This window comes from Lontra canadensis, unplaced genomic scaffold (genome assembly GCF_010015895.1).
Source record: "Lontra canadensis isolate GAN:19392208 unplaced genomic scaffold, GSC_riverotter_1.0 scaffold110, whole genome shotgun sequence".
In the NCBI taxonomy this organism is placed as follows: domain Eukaryota; kingdom Metazoa; phylum Chordata; class Mammalia; order Carnivora; family Mustelidae; genus Lontra; species Lontra canadensis.
Genome location: NW_022631104.1, coordinates 3,620,318 through 3,640,206, shown reverse-complemented (window position 1 = coordinate 3,640,206; position 19,889 = coordinate 3,620,318). Strand labels below are relative to the sequence as shown.

General features: G+C 56.3%; 1 protein-coding gene across 1 annotated transcript in view; it reads left to right on the top strand.

Annotated features, from left to right (window-relative positions):
• Positions 1-13,183, top strand: part of STX8 (syntaxin 8) — a 241,413-nt gene extending 228,230 nt beyond the window's left edge. Inside the window, exon 8 of the mRNA XM_032840020.1 lies at positions 13,004-13,183. Coding sequence (XP_032695911.1) covers positions 13,004-13,071 — 68 coding nt within the window. The 3' untranslated portion in view covers positions 13,072-13,183. The remainder of the gene's footprint in view (positions 1-13,003) is intronic.
• The last annotated feature ends 6,706 nt before the right edge of the window (positions 13,184-19,889 follow it).

The following is a 19,889-nucleotide window of genomic DNA, read 5'->3' as shown; positions in this document are numbered from 1 at the left end:
CTTGGAGGCCAAAGGAGCGCTGAGGTTGGGGGACAGGATCGGGGGGACAGACACAGCCTCGCAGTTGACAGAGTGGCTGTCCGCCCGACGCCCCAGAAGTGGCACTAGCGATCCCCCTGAAATGCATTCACCCTGATTCTTCCAGACTTCTGGTGACCCCTGGCGCTTACTCCCTCCTCCTCCTCCTGCCACCAGAACCTGGACTTCCTTTAGATTTTAGCAAGCAGCAGCAGGGTGTGGGGGGCAGTGCTACTTGAAAGTGAACCCCCCCCCCAGAAAGGTGGCAGTCATCCGCTTCTGATGTTCATTTGGGCACAGAGCTGTCAGAACGGGTCGTGTGGGGAACCGCCGCCGTCGGAGAAGCCGTGTGCGGCTCCTTTGTGTCAGACCACGTGTTAAACCACACGTCCCCCGAGACCGCGTGGCTTCCAGCCTTCACCAGCCAGGGCGCCTTGTCCTGGAAAGTGCCGGGGAGCCCCTGATAAGGTCGGCCTCGCCAGCCTGTCTTCTCTGTGCTCCCTGATCAGTCCGCTTTCTGTTTCCACGTGTCGTGATGTCACCCGTCATTCCAGCCGACTTCTGTCATGTGTTGTTGCTGACCTTACCTGTCACTAGCGTTCACCGGTGGCCATTCCCTTTGCCCCGTAGGAAGGCACACTCATCTGACCCGCAACGCGTTTCCAGATCCCACTGCAGGATGCCGGTTTCTGGAAAGTATTAGCACCCCCTCCTGCTTTTGCCCCTGGAGCCAGAGGGAGGGGATCCGTGCCTCTGAGCTGCCAGCAAGCACTCACCTCTCTGTAGCACTTTGCACCTCTGAGTACACGATGTCATTTACTTATTTTGGGTTTTGTCTGTCTTTACCCGCCGTACCCTCCCAGCAGTCAGGCACACGCAGGTGCACACACGCAAGTGAGCACACACAGGCATAAATAGACATCAGTGAGGGCAAGGATTTTTGTCTTTTTGTTCACTGTTCTGTCGCCAGTGACTAGAACAGTGCCTGGCACTCTATAGATCGATTGATTGATGTTTGTTAAAGAGATCAACATCCAGGAGTGCCTGGGTGGCTCTCTTGGGCGTCTGCCTTCAGCTCGGGTCATGGTCAGGTCCTAGGATTGAGCCCCACGTGGGGTTCCCTGCCCGGTGGGGAGTCTGCTTTTCCCTCTCCCTTTGCCCTTCCCCACCTCCCCCCTGCTCATGCTCTCTCTTTCTCTCTCAAATAAATAAGATCTTTGTAAAAATTCAGTCAAAATCCGTTGTAGAGAAGTAGAATCTAGAGGCTCTGGGTATTGTTTTCACTTTCCTGGCGACCCAGGAGTGGGAGCCTTCTGTTGTCTTGTCGATCATTTACTGAGCACGTCAGCCCGTCACGCACGTGATGAAGATAGAGTGCCTAGCACTGCTCACAGGGACAGACGTGGCTCTCATTAGGAGCGCAATGGTGGCCGGAACGGTGTGCGTCCACAGTGTGGGTCTGCTTGACCCACACCCTCCACGGGCCCGTCCACAGTGCGCTCTGGGGCAGGAGGGGTCCCCAAGGGAAAGGCTCCAAGCAACTCACTCACCCCATCCAAGGGGTTCTTGTTCGCCTCGTTGACAGGAGGGGGGCTCTCCTGCCCCGACCTCTGCTCCCAGTTCCTCTTGTCCCAGAACCCCACGCGTCTCCTGCTCACTTTCTCTCTTCAGGACAGCGCTGATGGCGTTACCCCGAGATCGTCTGTGACGTCACTGGAGGCATGACTGCGAGAGAGTGTCTGAGAAGGCCTCTTGCTGGCGAGCTATTTCCTTACATCGCACTTCCATGTTCCCAAATAATTAGAGACAAATAGTTACTTTTGCTGATGATCTCTTTCCTGAAAGGTCCCAGTTAGAAGTCAGAGGAAAAGGGGCGCCTGGGTGGCTCAGTGGGTTAAGCCTCTGCCTTCAGGTCATAATTTCAAGGTCCTGGGGTTGAGCCCCGCGTTGGGCTCTCTGCTCAGCATGGAACCTGCTTCCCCCTTTCTCTGCCTGCCTCTCTGCCTATTCATGATCTCTCTCTCTCTCTGTCAAATAAATAAAATCTTTAAAAAAAAAAAAAAGAAGAAGAAGAAGTAGAGGAAAGGGCTCTGGCTCGTGTAGGTTAAAGAACGTGTCATTTGTTTGAATGCTGTCAGGTGACTAGCGAGATTCTAAGGGATAACTGAGCCAGGAAGAGTCGGAAGCACGACCCAGCCGGGGACCTCCGGACCCATTTTGTCAGCCACCCGTCCACGGTGTCACCATTGTGGTGACTGAGCCCCAACTCTGCTCAGTCCAAGCTTTGCGGTTCCTGGAGAGGAGAGCCCGGGGGCCTCACATGGCCTCATGCCAAGTTGAACAGACACGTAGCTGTCCCCACCCCTCCCAGGGAGATGTTCTCCTGGGGTTTGGAACTCAGAGCCTCGGTTCAAATATACTACTCAGTGGGCTTCCACATCTCGGTCACATAATTTAATTAAAAAAAAAAAAATCAGAGGACCCAGCATCTGCTGTATTAAAAAAGTAGCCTCTGGACGACCGTAGCTCCGTGTCCAGTCTTTCTGTACCTGACTTAGAACTTGGGCCGCAGCCCCCTCTGGTCACCCGGCCCGGTCTCCCTAATTGATGGCAGGTGACGTCTCCCAATGCAAACAGCACAAACGGAGGGGTTCGTAATGCGGAATCCGTAGCCCGGATGGAGCCATCCAGAAATCTTTGGACACTTAGTCAAGAGGGAATTGTCAAAACAAGATATCCATAACAGAGTTCCTGACTGTCTTTTCAAAGGCACTTGAATTTCTGCCAGATTCCAAACAGGCTCGCTTTCCCAGGGGGATCCCAGCACAGCGAGGGGATATCTTAGCCAATAGTGATGCGCCCGAGAGCGGGCATTAAATTATTGCCCTGACGACTCAGGAGAGGCGGCTTTTGATGGCTGATGGGAAGGGTCATCTCTCTACAGCAGAGTTCTGCTGTTGGATTGTGGTGATGCCGGACCGATCGGACGTCGGGGGAGGGGACTCTAACGCTTTCCGAGCACGGATGGGGCCGAGGAACGCGTCTGCACCTTCTGTGCAGGGAGCAGCGGGACTAGCCGAATTTGTGCATACCCCCTCCGAGGAACGCTGTAATCAGGCGAGTGTTCTTGGTTTTTTTTTGGTGGGGGGGGGATGATTTTCTGCCCCTCTCCTGAGACCTGGGGCCCACACAGAGCCACACACATGTCTTTGCACCCATCGGACCTGACCCACAGAAGGTTCTGGTGCGAGGAAATCTAGCTCTCTTGGCCAGACCCTTACCCTGTGGTCAGATCTGCCCAGGGTTGGCCGCCCGTCAGAACAGCCCAACCCACAGGTCTGACCCCTTCGTTGTGACATGATGTGCTCTGGCTGGTGACATGCGCTGCCCTGTCCCAGGCAAACATCAGGTGTTGGCCTCACAGAGGCCTCGTGGCTGTGACAGAGATGCCTGATGCCCAGTGAGGCACAGGTCTGGTCCCTGGAGCCCGGAGCCCGGGAACCCGCCTTCCCCTAGGCCTGCAGCTGGCTCCTCCTGGCTATTGCGGTCTTAATTCCTTTCAATTTCCTGTTTCGAGGCAAACCCTTCTTTCGCCCCATCCCCCACTCCTGTCAGGCCACCTTCCCCATTCCCGCTTCCTGCTGAGGCTGCTGGGTCTCTCTGGCCCCCAGATGTCTCCCCACACCATCCTCCTTCCCCCTAGTCTCCCGCCTTCTCTCCAGAATGACGTTCTTCCAGGTTCTCTGTGGACGCGGCGCATTACCTCTCGTCCACATTGAGATGGGGTGGCAGCCTGGGGACCAGGGAGACGGATTGTCCCCAGATGGGGCCTGGAACTTCATAGGGCAGGGTGAGGAAGGTGCCCCTTTCTCCTCCCCACGTCACCCCAGCACAGATCTGGGACAGACCCCCTCATGGGACTCCGGGCTTACCCCTTCCAGAGCCGCTCCTGAGAAGAGCACAGTACCTTCAGGAAGCTCATCTTTCCCGCAGCAGCCAGGGTTTGGTCACGTTGGCCCAGGGCGCTGTCCTGGGGCCATGATCCTGTCCAAAGGTGGAGACAGACACTCAGAGTGACATAAATGCCAAGGCAACGTTAAGATCTGTTTCATCAAAATTTTCTTGATTTTCGGTCAGAACCAAAGCACAGGCTAATTCCAGGCCAATCCTTTGCTTTCTCGTGTGTTTCCCTGAGTCTGTCACTTGGCATCACAGACACGGCCTCCCACCGTCACCTGGGTTGGCTCCCCTGGTGAGCCCAGTCCCTGGCCAGGCCCGGCCCCGCGGGGCTCCCTCCCAGGGAACATGGCCGTGTGCCCGGAGCTAGCCGGGCTGTTGGCCCGCAGCCTTCCTGGGGCTCCCGTCAGGGCAGGGCAGGGCTGACCTCTGAGCCCCCACTTCCTCACCTGCAAAGCAGGGGGGGAACTGTTGCTTTGCCTGCCCCACTGACTCCTGGTGGGAACAGCACAGGACCGGGGCATGGCACGTTCTGAGCCCACGTCTAGCGGCGTGACAGCTGCCTTTCCTCTGTGTTGCTTCTGTTCTCGCCACGCTGCCGTTATTCGTGATGCCTTGTGCCGGCGCCACTGGGGTGCCCGGTGTCCCCCACCGCCCGCAGGGCTGATGGGCTTCCAGCGCCCGGCACGGCTTTGAAGTCAGGCTTTCTGCGGGCCTTCTAGGTTCCCCTTGGGTTTGGTTTGTACATCTCTAAGTCCTCGGGCCCGTGACCCTGGCCTTGGTGCTGCCCCCGCTCTGACCTGGCCCCCTCACAGGGCCTCCACCCCCACCCCCAGTTTATACCACCACCACCCCACCCCCCTCCAACCCCAGGGCCCTCTGCTCCTGTCACCTGGCGTCCGCTCAGCTGGCTCCGCTCACCTTCCAGCCTGCGCCCAGCCCAGCTGCCCTTCCTGTGCTTAGGACCCGAACGGCTGCGGCCAGGTACCCCCCGTAAACTTCCAACCTTTCCTGGATACCCATCATCACGGTCGAGCTGTGGCTGGAACGGGACTCCGTGTCTGCACGGAATGCCACCCAGGTGTCCCCTCTGGTTCTGCTCCCCTCCCCTCCCTTCCCTTCGGGGATGAATGGCATCGGGGCTCTGTCGTCAGGCCGTGAGCCTGGCTCTCTCTGGGACGTTGTGCCGCAGGTGCTGCTTGGAGGCCCCTGCTCGGGCCGCAGGTCCCGGACGCAGGAATAATTGGTGTCGTCACTCTGCCGGTAAAGGGCTGCCAGATTTGCCCAGGGAGCCTCCTGCACCTCATCTCACTGAGTCAGCCCCATGCACCTAGGAAGTGGTATCCGGGGCTTTCACAGAGGGTGAACTGAGCTCACCATAAAGGCATGGAGATCGGGCCTCCCTGACTCCCCCCCGGGCCAGCACCTCTGCCCCCACACCAGGCCGTGCCATCCCTGTTGCTGCAGATCGTCCGGCCTAACGGAAGGAAGATTAGTATCTAACACAGGCATTGAAGGGTGGAGGGGGTTAAGGGCACTGGCCTGCCTCTCGGAGTGTCTCTGGCTCCAGGGGCAGTGAGCTGCCAGCCTAAAGGAAGCAGGGTCCGTGGAGGGTCCCAGGCTGTGTCCCTGCAGAGGGTGACAGGGGGGCGGAGGGCAGAAGCAGAAGGAAGAGGGGGACAGGAGGTCTGTTGAGGGGACAGAGCCCACCAGAGCTACCCGGGGGGGGGGGGTTCACCCTCCAAAGGAGAGAAGAGACCCCGGGGATGTGTTGAGTGCCAGGTGAGAACAGAACCAAAGTCAGAACAGAAGACTCACGCTCAGGTTTTTAATGGAAGCGCTGTTTGCGGAACTGCGGCGGGAAAGCGGAGCGGCAGGGGAGGGGAGCCGCTCTCCGTGCCCGTCTCCTGGGCCGGCTGAGCTCCAGGCTGAAGGCAAGAAGGCTGTTGGGGAGCCCACCCCGTGCTGCCTCGCACCCAGCTCCCGCGTGGAGTCCCAAGGGCACCCGCCGTTCTGTGCCCTCGGGTCTGACGCTCAGAATGTAAATATGTTCACCTTCTCTGCTGGGTGTCTACTCTTTTCTCAGCTTATTTGCCCAGTAATGGGATTAAAGGGAACATTTACATGAACTTTAGAAAACAAATATTCCAGTTTTGTCTTTTCTCTGGCTCGCTCCCCATCTCAGCTCAGGAGTCTGCTGCAAGAAATCTGTTTGATCAGGGAGAACCCACTGCTTAATGAAATGCATAAGCAAATGTCACGTGTCAACAGGCACCCCGGGGGGAAAAAACCCAACCAGCCGCGGGGGGTCTTTCCTAGATGTCTAGGCTAGAGCTCTGGACGCTATTCCCAGTGGGAGAGGTGATCGCAGGAGCAAACGGTATAGGGACGCAGGGACGCGGGGACAGTCACAAGCAACCAGTGCTGCTCTCCTATGATTAGATCAGGAGACTTCAGATAATGAGGCCCTTTGCATGCCCCTCCCTGCTACCCCGCATCCCTACTCTCCCACTGTGCTTAGCCCTGCATCCCTACAGCTGAGCACTGAGGGGGAAGTGGTCTGTGCTGTCTGCTCTCACTCTCCCAAGAAGACAGTCCATGTTCCTCCTCCTCTTCCTTTTCCTCCCCTTCTTTTTCTGCCACTTCTTCCTCCTCTCCCTCCTTCTCTTCCTCCTCCTTGTCTCCTCCTCCCCTTCCCTTTTTCCTCCCCTTCCGTCCACCTCTTCCTCTCCTCCCTCCTCCTCCTCCCCTTCCTCTCCCTCCTCCCCTCTCTCCTATAGCTCCTCCTCCTCCCCTCCCTTCTCTTCCTCCTCCCCTTCCCTTTTTCCTCCCCTTCCTCCTCCTCTTCCTCCTTTCCCTTTCCCTCCCTCTCCTCCCCTCTCCTCCCCACCTTCCCCTCCCTCTGCCTCCCCTCCCTCCTTCTCAAGCACCAAGAGCCATGACCTACCCTCACCCGGGGCAGATGCGTTGGCAACACAGTGCCCGTTACTTTGCAGGTTTCCAGTGTTTCACTGGAAAAAATACGGGCCATGAATCCCAATGAGCACTCTTCAGAAAACACAGCACCGTTCTGGAGAGAACTGCATTTCATGTGCCTTCCCAGTCTGAAAGGAGTTTGTTTTGCTACATCTTTCTTTAATTGCCACGAGCTGGACTTGTAAATATTGTAAGTGGTTGAGTAATCCCCATCTGGTAGACTGACCAAAGGAAATGGCCATTTTTTTCCACGATTGGCCCTCTGGCGCCCATGCCTGGCCCTGAGAGGGGCATCTGGGTGTGGGACGGGCAGCAGCGTGGCGCACGGGAGCGCGTGGGGTTCGGCAGGAGGGATGCCGTGGTCAGGAGCCTCACCAGGTGTTTCTGTGCCCAGGGTGGGGGTAGAGAGCCTTCATTGTTCCAGAAGTTGGCAGGTTCCCAGAAGTTCAGCTGTCTTTCCTCATTCTGAAATGTCACACATCTCCATAGCTGGGGGACAGACGAGCAGACCCCCTGAGGTTTACGTACCACTCTGAGGCAAAAGAAAGAAGTCCTCTCTCTCTCTCTCTCTCTCCCCCACCCCACTGTGACTGAATACTATTCCCTTTGGCCACATGGTCTCCTGCTACAACCTCTAGGCCACAGTCACTTTCCTGTGTCTCCAGGGCTGGAGGCTGTTCCCTGCCTCTGTCTTGAAGGAAAGACAAATCGCCTTCTGTGTGGTGGTGACTTGTGTTAATGATTCTTTATCTCTGATGCTTTTGATGGAGTGGGAGTGGGAGAGGAAGTATGTCTGGGGTTCAGGATGCAGGGGAGGGCACAGGTGAAACCAGACCGGCCACCATCAGATCTTTGTGCCGGTGCAGTACACCTGCCTGTCCACTCTCGTCTCTGTTTAAAAGTTTCCACCATACAGACTGCAGAGGAGGGAAGGAGGAAGGAGAAAGAGAAGAGAAAACCGAGTCAAAGCTCTGTATCCCTGTTTATGAGTCTCAACGAGCCTGGGGCCCCCGTCCCTGAGAAGCCCCCCTTTGTGTCGGGGGCCGGGATCCCCCTGCACCGGCCCCACGGGTGCAGAGAAAGGGGATGAGATGGAGCTGGGTGGGCGGGGGTCCCACCTGGATTCCCAGGCTGGTTCCCGCATCCACGTATTCTGTGCACGGTGTGGCTCAGCCCTCCCTGGCTTCAGAACGAGCCTTGGTCACTCTTCCCGAAACATCCTCCAAAGAAGAGAGACTCCATTCAAGGAAGGTGCCAGAGCCGTGGCCTGGCTCCAAGAAGGCCAGACTCTTAAAGAGAAAGCGTTGCTGTGTGGGAAGGTCTGTGAACACCTGCTCTCTGACTGGGAGCATCCCAAAGGCTGCACTGGCCTCAGCTTCTCACTGTCACTTGCCATCTCGAGAGGATTTCCTCACTTGACGGTCCGTGCATACCCGTTTAGCAAAACCTGCTGAAAATGTCGCAGCCAGAGGGCCCCCGTTTGCTCCGAAAGGCTTGAAAATATAAAAGACGTACCTGTCACTCGGCCTTAAAGCCCCTCTCATCGCCGGACGAGAGCCCAGTTGAGCCCATGACATCAAGGTGCTCGCTCTCTGCGTTTCCGGCTGTCGCGGGTGTCAGGGTGCCTGTGTCACCTCTCCTGTGGCACATGTTGTGTGACTCAGTGTCCGAGATAGAATCATTGCCGCCTTACAGAGGAATTGCAGTATTAAGAGTGATCTAGGAGGCCCACCCACCGGGCTGCTAAACTGTCCCATCGAAGGACTCCCAGCCCAGAAGCTTCTGTCTGGCCTCCTGGCGTCTGTGTGGTGTCTCTCGATTGGCACCTTTAGAATCTTCTCTTTCTTTGGCTTCCTTGACACACGTTCTCAGCTTCTCTCTCTCTGTTGGCTGTTCCCGCTTTGCCTTTCTTATTGGTTCTTCTCGTCCCTTCCCGATAGTCGATACACTGATTCATTTGTATATATATTTAAAAAAAAAAAAAAGGGTCTGGGGGACGGGGCATGTGGAGGGGAGCTGGACCGGCGCGGCCCCTGTGTCAGACTCTCGGGGGCCTGTGGTGGAGACTGTGTCTGAGCACCTAAATCATGACTGAAGAAGGGGGCACTGCGGGGCCGTGGAAGGGACAGCCTGAGCACGGTTCATGGAATGCCGGGGAGGAGGTCCTTGAGGAAGTGACATTGACACTGGGTTCTGGGGAAGAAGTAGGGAGCACGTGGGCCAAGAGGGGCAGGAAGGAGCGTCACCCTGGCCATTGAGGAAACTGAAGGGTGCATGTCTGGAGCCGGCGCAGAGAACGGCTGCTGGGGTAGCTGGACGCAGAGCGTGCGAGGCCCCCTGTAAAGAGTTTGGGTTTCTGCTGAGGCCTCTGAGAGTTGCAAGGCAGCCAGTAACCTGATCCGGTTTATGCATTGGGCAGAGCGGGCGGCAGGTGGGCCCAGGTGGGAGGCAGTGGTAGCCACCGGAGCCTGAAGGCCCCTTCCCTGTGATCGTGTATGAGCTCCAACCTGGCGTGTGGTTTCTTCTCAGCCGGTCTCTGTCCTCCCATCTCCTCACTCCGGTCTCTTGTTCCGCTGTGCTTGTCGCCACCCGCTGTGAATCTCAGGGGTCCTGGTGTCAGCCTCGCCCTCGGCCACCCCCTTCCCTCCAGTCCAGGACCCCTGCTGCTGCACAACCAGCCTCTGGGCCCCAAGTGTTCCCCCAGCTCCAATCCTGCCTGAGCAGCCCTAACTGAACACCATGCCTTGTCTCCCATCTTTTCTCAGCACCTAGGCCTCCCCCTTGTCTTTGGGGTTACCCCACACTCTGGAGTGCTAGCAGGTGCCCCCCAATACTCCTCAGTCCTTCTGTGTCCTCCAGTTCCATGCGGGGTCCCTGATCCTAAGCAGGACGACCTCTCAGCCCAGCCAGGAGGTGGTGGGATTCCTGCCCAGGGGGAGCTTTTGGTCAACGTGAAGATATTTCTGGAGGCAGAAATAAATGAAGAGGAGATTTGTTCTTCTGGCTCTGGCCGGAAGATGGGCTAAGATAACGTTCACCCGTGCACACTCGTGCATCTTACTACACACGTCCCGAAACGTGAGATAAAATATCACAGCCCGCCCCTCAAATGCTGATGCAGAGCCAAATTGACAAGGAAGAGAGGAAATCCCCAGAGGAGAGAAATGGGAGAGAGAACTGGAAACCAGAGCCTGCGTGGAGGAACCGAGGCTGCAGCTGGGTCGTTATCGGCCCCAGTGATGGAGAGCAGGGATCCACAAACTTCTGTGAAAGACCGGATAGTAATGAGTTTAGGCTTTGCAGACCACAGACGGTGCGTCACAGCTTCTCTTTGTCTTCTTTGACAGCCCTTAAAAAATGTGCAAACCATTCTTGGCTCAGGGCTTGTACGAAAACAGACCAGCAGCCAGGGGGGCCACAGTTTGCTGGCTCCTGATGGAGAGGCTTGGGTTAGTGTCCGTGCGAAGTTGGGGAGAATTCGTAGGTCCCGAGAGGGGGTACTTGCAAAAGATCAGATCATTAGAGAAAAGGCGGGTATTAGGAAAAAATCATCCACTGTCACGGAGATGACAGGGAAGTCTGCTATGTATTTTTATGTGCCTTAATAGTCAACACTGTGCCCATGCTGTGCTTTACAATGGTTGAGTTTAAAGAGCACGCCACTTGGGGTGCCTGGGTGGCTCACTTGCTTGAGCATCCAAGTCTTGGTTTTGACTCGGGTCATGATCTCAGGGTCCATGAGATCGAGCCCAGAGTCAGGCTCTGCCCTCAGCAGGGAGTCTGCTTGGGATTCTCTCCCTCTGTCCCTCCCGTGTCTGTCTGTGAAATAAATAAATAAATGTTTATTTTAAAATTTTTTAAAAGATTTATTTATTTGAGACCGAGAGAGAGCGCACAAGCGGGGAGGAGGGTCAGAGGGAGCGGGAGAAGCAGACTCCCCAGTGAGCAGGGAATGTGACATAGGACTCGATCTCGTGATCCTCAAGATGACCTGAGCCAAAGGCAGATGCATAACGAGCTGAGCCGCCCAGGCACCCAGTAAATAAATCTTTAAAGGATAAAATAAAATGCTCACTACTTGAACTACATTGAACCCCGGAGGTCTGTGGAGGGAATTCAGGGCATCTATGAACTGGATGGGAAAACTGAGATACAGCCTTTTCTTCAATTAAGAATGCAGGCAATGAACCACATTATTGTTTGTAGTCCTGGTGGCTTTGTCACCTGTAAAAATCATAGGTATTTTCACATCAAAATACACCGTATGATTATCTCAAATTTTTAAAAATATATATTGGATAAGCATGTTCCATTGTAACCAGAAATTTTAAAACACATTTCTGAGTAATTGTTGGGCCAAAGAAAAAATTGCTGAAAAATCTAAAATACACAGAACTTAGAAACTAACAGCAGTGAAATTATTTCCCACCAAAAATTGTAGACGGGGGCAGCCGCCTGCCTCAGTGGATGGAACGTGCAACTCTTGATCTCAGGGGCATGAGTTCGAGCCCTGTGTTGGGTATTAGAGATTACTTGAAAATAAAATCTTAAAACAAAAAGTTGTAGGTGTAGAGGGATAATATTTAGAAGAAAGATGGAAAATGAATGAGCTTTCAGTTCAAAGAACAGTAGAGTGAATCCAAAGAAAACCTATGAGTTGTAGGATTAAGGAATACAGATGCAGAAATTAAAACAGGAAATGAGGGAGACATGACCAACAGCATCAGAACCCGTTCTTGAAAGAGATGATCAAAAGAGGCACCTTGAGGCATCGCTAACCAGGAAAAGGAATGTCCAGATATGCCACGTTAGAGACAAAAAGAAGAGCACAGGTACAGCCTAGTGTTCTAATTCTAAGAGAACGTAATGAACGGTTTTATACCAGTATTTTTGAACACTCAAAAAAAGTGGGCAGTTTCCCAGAAAAATCTAACTTAACAAAACTGAGTCCAGAAGAAGGGAGAGCGGAACTCCCAGTGTGGGAAGCTGTCCGAAGGTAGGGTGAGTGTTGAGGACACACTGAGTGACCGTTCACCCATTTATTCAACAAATGGGCATTGAATCCACTCCAGGCGCCATCGTGGAATCTAGGGGGGCGCAGCTGGTGATGTAATCCCACCTCCATACCTTCCATCACTTCTGTCCAGTGGAAAGTTCATTGATTGTCTCTGTCCGACATGGTAGCCGTTGGCCACGTGGGACCCTTGAGCACTTGAGATATGGTTAGTGGAACCGAGAAACTGAGCTCTCTACTATATTTGATTTTAATTCATTGAAATGTAAGGAGCCCCATGTGGCCAGTGGGTATTTAGTTAATAAGATCCATAACGTGCTAGGGGGGCTTCCTGTAAGAGCATCGGGAGTTGAACTCCTGGGACTGGCCTTTCTGGAAACAGCTTCTCCGTCTGGGGGCCACAGAACCACGCGATCCTACACATTTGAGTCACCTGTTACTTCCTAGACACGTTCACTTGCTTTATCTCGTGTGCTCCTTGCTTCCCTCTGGGGGCTTCAGTAACTCAAGAGACCCTTGAGAGAGCAAATGTGTATCCAGTGCTGACTTTGCAGGAGTCCCTCCATTGGATATCTATTTTTTTAAATTTTTTCAGATTTTAACTTTTTGAGAGAGCAAGAAAACACGAATGGTGGGGAGGGCCAGAGAGAGAGGGAGAAGCAGGCTCCTCGATGAGCAGGGAGCCTGACCCTTGAGGGACCCTGGGCTGGCTCAGGTCCCCCAGATCATGACCTGAACTGAAGGCAGACACTTAACCCACTGAGCCACCCAGGCGGCCCTCCATTGGATGCTTTTGCCAATGTGTGACCTACGCATCTTGGGTTCAAGATGGCAGAGCCATGTAGCCGGTGGAGACAATGGATTCTAGATTTAACCTTTCCCCGCAGACCCTAAAGCCCTTTGCTTTCTCGGTGTTTCATCAGTGCAAGCCGAAAGCAGAGCCGCATTCCCCCGTCCCCCGCAAAGGTAGGTCACAGGCTACGTAATGCCCTTCCAGCATCAATCACTGAAGCCGTCTCTCGTGCTTGTCTTTTCCAGGGATGATCATGGTGATTTTGCTACTGCTGGTGGCGATCGTGGTCGTGGCCGTCTGGCCCACCAACTAGTGGCAGTAAGGGGTGCACCAGCTGTGATGCCTGCCAGCGCCGCAGAGAAGCCCAGCACCCAGGTGGTACCTGAACCCGCTCTCAATAAACACCCCCAAAGCTCTCAACTGCGGCTGCGCGTTGCGTCGATAAAGCGCCCCCCCCCCCCCCCCCCTGCGCCCCCCCCCGTTCGCGCCCCGTCTCCCCCCCCGCCCCCCCCCACCCCCAAGCTCTGAACTGCGGCTGCGCGTTGCGTCAATGGGCCCGTAGCAGGGAGGTTCCAGGGCCGCAGGCCCCGTGCGACCCGTTTGCTTCTGGCACTGGTCATTTGGGTGCCAGGCCCCAGTGACCATGCCCCATGGCTGCGGGGGGGTTCCGGCCACCCCGCAGTGTGCTAGGCGTCCGTCTGCTTGGGGAAGTCGTGTGCCCGCGAGGGAGACGGTGAGTGAACAGCCACGGCCCCACGGGGAGGAGGGGCGCGTGTGTGAGTGCGCACCTGTCACCCGCCCAAGTCCGCGCTCCCGGGCTTGCTGCCATGACGCGGGGACATTTGCGGGCTCTACTTTGGGAACTGCCTTCAGACCCAGCAGCAGCTCCCGCTGCTTTCCTCAGTGACCGGGCTCCGAGCCCCCAGACCAGGTCTGGGGAGTAGGGTAGGGGTGGGGAGGCATGGGACATTACCGGGCTGGAAGGCACCCGTTAGGGTCCAGAGAGGTGTGACTGTGACGTCAGGAGGGCAGGGCCTTTTTTCGGCTCCTCCACGGGCTGCGAGCACCCCGTGTGTGTGAGTGGAGCGCGCTGCATGTGTGCGTGCGTGAGTGCCAGGGCCGAGCGGTGCGGTGGGCGTCCTGAGGACCCCGGCCCGCGGGAGCCTCGGGGAGTTCCGGGTTGAAAGATGCCCTCTGTTCTGGGTGACGAGAGCCGGTGCCCAGCTGGCCGGGCTCTTGCTCTCCCTGGCGGAGGGGGAGGGAATTAGGGTTGGCGATGGGGCCCTTCCCTAAGCCCGAGGTTTCACTGAGGAAAAAGGAGAGAGTGGGCCCGTGGAAGGGGAATCCTGGGGTCTCCTGCCCTCTGAGGGAACGGCTGGACCCTCCGTGGGCAGAGATGGACACAGGGAGAGTCAAAGCACCGCCCATCGTAGCGTGTCCTCGGCTGCGAGACCAAAGAAGGCGGTGTGCGACCGAAGACGGCCGTGTGGGGAAGGACCTGAGTCCAGAGGGACGGCCCTCAGTCAGAGGCTTGATAAGTCGTACATCCTGCAGAAAGCGGGGGTGACCCTCCTCCCGGCAGCTCTTCTCCGGTCGTATGGGCTCACTTAAGCTCCCACCAGCCCCCATTCCACCTGAGTGGCCCCCCTTGCCCCTGGTGTGTGCACGCGGCCGTGACATGCCGCCCTGTCCTGTGAGAGGCGTCCAGCCCTGGACCTGGCCTGCCTGGTCCCTGCACCCTGCCCAGTGACAGCTGGAACTGACGGGATAGGGCTGCGCCCCCAACCACCTAGACCCAAATGTCCTGGGTCCATCCCGGTCGTGGGTGTCTTGTCCCTGCTGCCTATCCCTTGAGGGACCGGTCTTCTCACTGCAGATCCTGAGCCAGGGGGATAGCCACAGCAGGCTCTGGCAGAGGAGAGGGGGACTCTGGGAGCCCTCACAGCGGCTGTGGAATGTTCTGTCCAGAAGTGAACCCATTTCCTCTGCTCACTGACCGGGTGAGGGCCCCAGGACGTGGCCAGAAGGCAGAGAGCCCGAGCTAGGTGGGGCACAGCCCCCGGGACAGCCACACCCTGGCTATGTGATCGCTGACCCAAGACGAAACCCATCGGGTTGGACTGTCTCCACATCGGAGCCCCGGGATTCTACTGCGCACTCTTGGATCCTATTCCCTGCTGACCTTGGGGGGCGGCGCACACACCAGAGCAAGGCTAGGCCTTGGGGAGCGGCGGCCACGGTGAACAGGAGCCACGCTGTCAGGGACCTGGACTGGGACGCTGAGATGAGAAACCGAAGGGGGCTTGTCTCGATGTGGGTGTGTTCTCGAAGGAGAGAGGCCGCGCGGACAGGGGCCAAGGGCTCGCGGACAGTAAGTCGCCCCGGGATGCGTGTTCCTTCTTGGGAAGGGGGGAGGCAGGTGGTTGCTAATGGATCACCCAAAGGACGATCAAGAATCCGCAGAGCCAGCCTTCCAGCCTCGTCTTGCAAAACCCCCGAATCCGCATAAACAGCGTCTCCGTGGAGCACCCCCCCACCTTGGGGCTCATGGGAGGCAGCACTGAAGGTCTGTTTGACTTTCTCACCTCCTCTTGACTTGCTCAGCACGGAGCCCCGGCAACTTGTGGGGCGTCTTTGAACCAGAGCCACAGCGTCCTGGCTCAGTCACACGGAAAGGCCTTTTCAAGCCAAACACTGAGCCGATGTCTGCATACAGCGGCTTCTGTTCTTTTGACGGAGTGGGCTCCGGGCCCGGCCCCAGCGCTGCTAGCTGGGTGCCCTAGACAAGTGACTTCACTTCTCTGGACCCGCAGACAGGGGAGGCGGCGAAATGCTGTCTGGTTCGGCCGTGAGGACCCGCCATCTGAGCCCCGGGGTGGTGCCATGCAGGAAGGATCGCCCCTCTTCTTCGCTTCCTCGGGGCTAAGTTTCCCACGGGAAACACCCACCTCTCCAAAGCGAAGGGCGCCTGGCTGGGATGCGCCCCGTTTGGGGAACTGTTGTGTCGAGACCCACCCCAGAGTTAACGTGGCTGACGTTAACGGGGGCATTTTTCAGCTGGTTTGGAAAGTGAACCCATTAAGGCCTGGTCTCCCCACCGCCAAGCCCCAGAGGGGTTTCAGGGGCCCACAGTGCTCTGCATCAGCCGTGTGAGCCGTTAGGACCTCACCCTAAGCACAGAGAAGAGAGGCAGTGTAGGGCCTTTTTCTGTGAAGATAAACCATATTAAAAGAACAGCGTAAGTATTGTTTAACTTACCTGACTGTGAATGATAAGCGTTTAAAGGCTGGATACCATATAAAGAAGTCCAGACACCTGCTTACGACTGGTACTTACGTTCTGTTGAAATTTTGTTATTATTAATAACTGTGAAGCTTGGTCTTCATCAGCCCCAGGACGCTGTGCGTTCGTCAGGGCCCGCGGGGCCCCAGCAGAGTCCTGTCCGTCCACGGGCCTGCTGGGGAATTCCCACAGGCCCCTCTGCTTCCAGAGCGGCTGCTCATGGAGACCAGCCAGCCGGCCTGCAGCTGCATCCTCCCTCCTGGTCCGCCAGGCCAGCCCCAGCCTGTTAGATCCCTTACTCCCCGCGTCTTCAGCTTCGGGGTTACCCTGAGACCTCTGTGCTCAGACCACGGATCTCCTTTTATCTGTTGGGTTTTCCAGCCTAGCCCCACTTAAGTTAAATGGGGTTATTTCTCCCTAATTGCTTCGTCTAGTTTCAGACTTTCTCCGAACCACGTGCCAATCACAAGCATTTACCCCTTCCCAGCAGTGAGCTCCTCTACCCATATTCCGTGTGTCTCCCTGGCTCTGTCTGTCCTTGCCTCCCCATTTCTCTTGGCATGCGACTTCTCTGTCTTTATTTAGTCTTAAGAGAGTGCGGAAAGAGATGTCTGTTCAACAAAATTTGAAACCCAGGGCGTCTCTGCCACGAGCAGGCAGTCCTGGCACCCCAACTCCAGAGGAGGGGCGGCTTTACAAAGGTGGGGGCCTTGCCTCCCGGAAAGTCGGGCAGACCCTGGGACGTGTCCCCGGCCCTGAGGGTCTGGGCTTTGACCCCGGAGTCCCAGATGGAATCACTCAGCTTCCTTGGGCACCAGAGGCCGTCTCCGTGGGTTTGTCAGCCCTCCCAGGCCAGCACTTAGCAGCGTCTGGGGCTCCCTTCCTGCACTGACTTCGGCAGGTGGCAGCGTGTCCCCTCCCTGGCGAGAACACAAGGCCGTCGAAGGCGGGTTGTTTTACAGACCATGCTCTCATGTTGTCTCTGACCAACGGGGAGCTTCGTTCTGGCCTGGGGCTGTGGCTGCACATGGGGCCTGGCTACGGCGGGGCCCCAAAGGAGTCGGTGCCCTCAGGCAGAGACAACATTTTTATGAAGGATCGAAAAAAGCCTCATCCTGAAAATCCTTGAGAACTGGATCCCTGGCCCTGGATGACCCAAGGTGAGTGTATGGTGCACGCCTCTGAGCCCTAGTGACTCAGCGGGTCTTCAGTCCACAGATCCCCACCCCCACCCCCACGCTGGGGCTTCCTCTCTCCTTGGCATGTCCAGGCATGGCCACCCCAGTGGGGGACTCACTCCTGAGCTGACGAGGACTCCGGAGATCACGCCTGGCCGGGCTTTCACCCCTGGCTCCGAGAACACAGTCCCCATCTCTCAGAGCCGGAGCCCTGCGGCAGCTGGGCTGGCCCTGGTTCTTCCAGAGAAGCTCAAGGCATCTCCGTCACCTCTTCAAGCCTCAAGGTAAGGGCTTTCCAGGCCTTCCAGGGCCAGCCTAGGCCCACCACCGAGACCTGTCTTTGAAATAGGTGGGTGTAGAAGTGACAGCTTCCTGGTGACGATCCCCCCCCCCTGCTCTGCATGGCGACGCAAGGGGTTTCTAATGACTGAATTCTTTATTAAAGAAAGCACAACCATTGGGAGTTTAAATATAGCCTCCCAGGAACCCAGTTAGCTCAGCCCCTGGGGCCTGCCGTGCACCTTCATCCGTGGCGCGAAACCAACTCCGAGTTCCCCCAACCCCGCTGTCTTCCCTCCAGAGTCTCTTCTTGGCTCTGAGTAGAAGACACGGATTCTGTGAAAGGCAAAAACTACTGTGGGTCTGAATCAGGAGGGGAAGTTCAAAGCTGTGCAAGGACACCTCTTTTTGCTGACTTGGAGCCCCGGGGAGTGGCAGGGATGGATCCCAGCGGTGATTTCTGGGGGACTGAAAAATACACGGTCCCATCTGGAAGGCTTTTGCTCCAAGTCGCAGTCAGAGCCAGCAAACCCTAGAACTCTGCAAGCGGAGTGACCCCGTTCCTGTCTCTTTGGGGTCGTTAGGGCTCAGTCACTGGGTAGTTCTGAGAGCAGAAATGATACTCCTGAAGACTCCCTCTCCTCGCCCCACGACATGCTCAGGCCACAGGAAAGACGAGGAGACAGTGAACAGTGTACAAGAGTTTATTTAAATGATATCTGAACTTAGTTCTATCCTGTGGGGCCCACGTTACAAGTTCCATCTGGGTCCATTACAACTCTAACCAAAAAAACAAAAAACAAAAAACAAAATCCACAACTTTTTCCATGTCATTAAATATATTCATATATAATAACCATAATATATTAGTATGCATTGGAAAGAAACACTGACCCAAACAATATGTCATGGTCACAACTAAACATTTACAATTCTGAGTGAACAGAACTCAGAAACGCAGGAGGGAGCTGCGGGGGGCGGGGGGGACGGAAGTGCCTTTGGGAACAGGGGGAAGAGAGGTCTGATGATGTGGGAATGGGGCTGGCTTGGTTTTGGCCAGGGGCCAGGCCCCACGAGTACGCATTTGGATACCCCTGGGGTATGGCGTGGCTGTGGCCATGAACTGTGGCCCAGTGACCCCAGCCATGAGTCTAGTTCGTCCATTTGCCAGTCTCGCTTTCTCGGGGGTATAGGGGACTTCCTTTATGTGTTAAGACCCTAACATTTTTCAGTTTCATTCCATTCTGGGCCACACCCAAGGAAGTCTGTACCCATTTCCTGCATGCTACTATGGAGGCAGAGGGGACATGAGGGGCCTCGAAGAGGTCCCCAGTCCCCCTGGCTTGTACCATAGGGGTCTCCCTTCCCATCTCTGGGCACCTGGGGCAGCCCCTCTCCTTTTCCCTCTCTTCTACCCCGTAATCTTTAGTGTTACTGTTTGTCAGTCAAGCAGGCACGTTGCTGTTGGGGGCTCCAAACCACCCAGCAGGTGAGAAAAAGGACAGGTGGGCATTCTGTTTTCATTTTTAGAAACTAATCTGGTATGTTTTTCTCAGACACCTACATATCACAACTCTGGTTAATACACTCTTCAAAATCAAAAGCTAGCTCCGTTTTACATCCGATCCTAACTGTACAAACCGGAACGCCTCCGTTCCTCCTTCCGTCTCCTCCCAGGGAGGGGGGCGGGCTGGAAGAGGGTGCTTTCCCCAGGATGGGCCCTCGCTGCTGAACTTGGTGGCTGGACTCCGAGGAGCGGAGGGCTGGGTCCTCGAGATGGGCGAGGCAGGCTGGGATGACTGAACTCTCCCGCCAGGGTCCTCACACCCCCCGCCCCACCGGCTGCTCTGGGGCATGGCCACGGGGCAGGGGAGGGGGGACGGGAGAGCCTGCGCCCTCGGGGTGCTGAGCCAAGGGGGAGGCTGGTGGAATTTAAAGCGAGAGGCGAGGGGGCCTCGGAGACCACCAGTGCCAGCCCCTCAGGGGACGTGGGGTGACACTCAGGCCCAGGAGGGCACAGCCTTTCTAGGCAGAATGGCGAAGCCAGACAAGTGTGAGCAGAAAAGAGAGCCGGCCCTTTCAAGAAGGGGGCCCAGCAGTTAGGGAGGCCTCAGAGATGCTCATGGCGCTCACAAACCTCCCAGGCCTGGGGTGGAGGAGGGCTGGCTGCTTGGTGGGGTCCCTGTGCACCCAGCCGTGGGCCTGGATACTCCTTCCTAGGACAGTGCTGTCTTCTCCCTGCCCCCTTAGGCATCTCTCCCAGTCTGTTCTGGAAGCCCTCCAAACACCCCCAGGCAGCCAAACGTCCTTTCTACGACGTTTCAGGATTAGCCAAGGCCTGCCTTCTTGGACCTGTGGCGAGTTTACGCCCTGCCTCACCCACTCTTTCCGC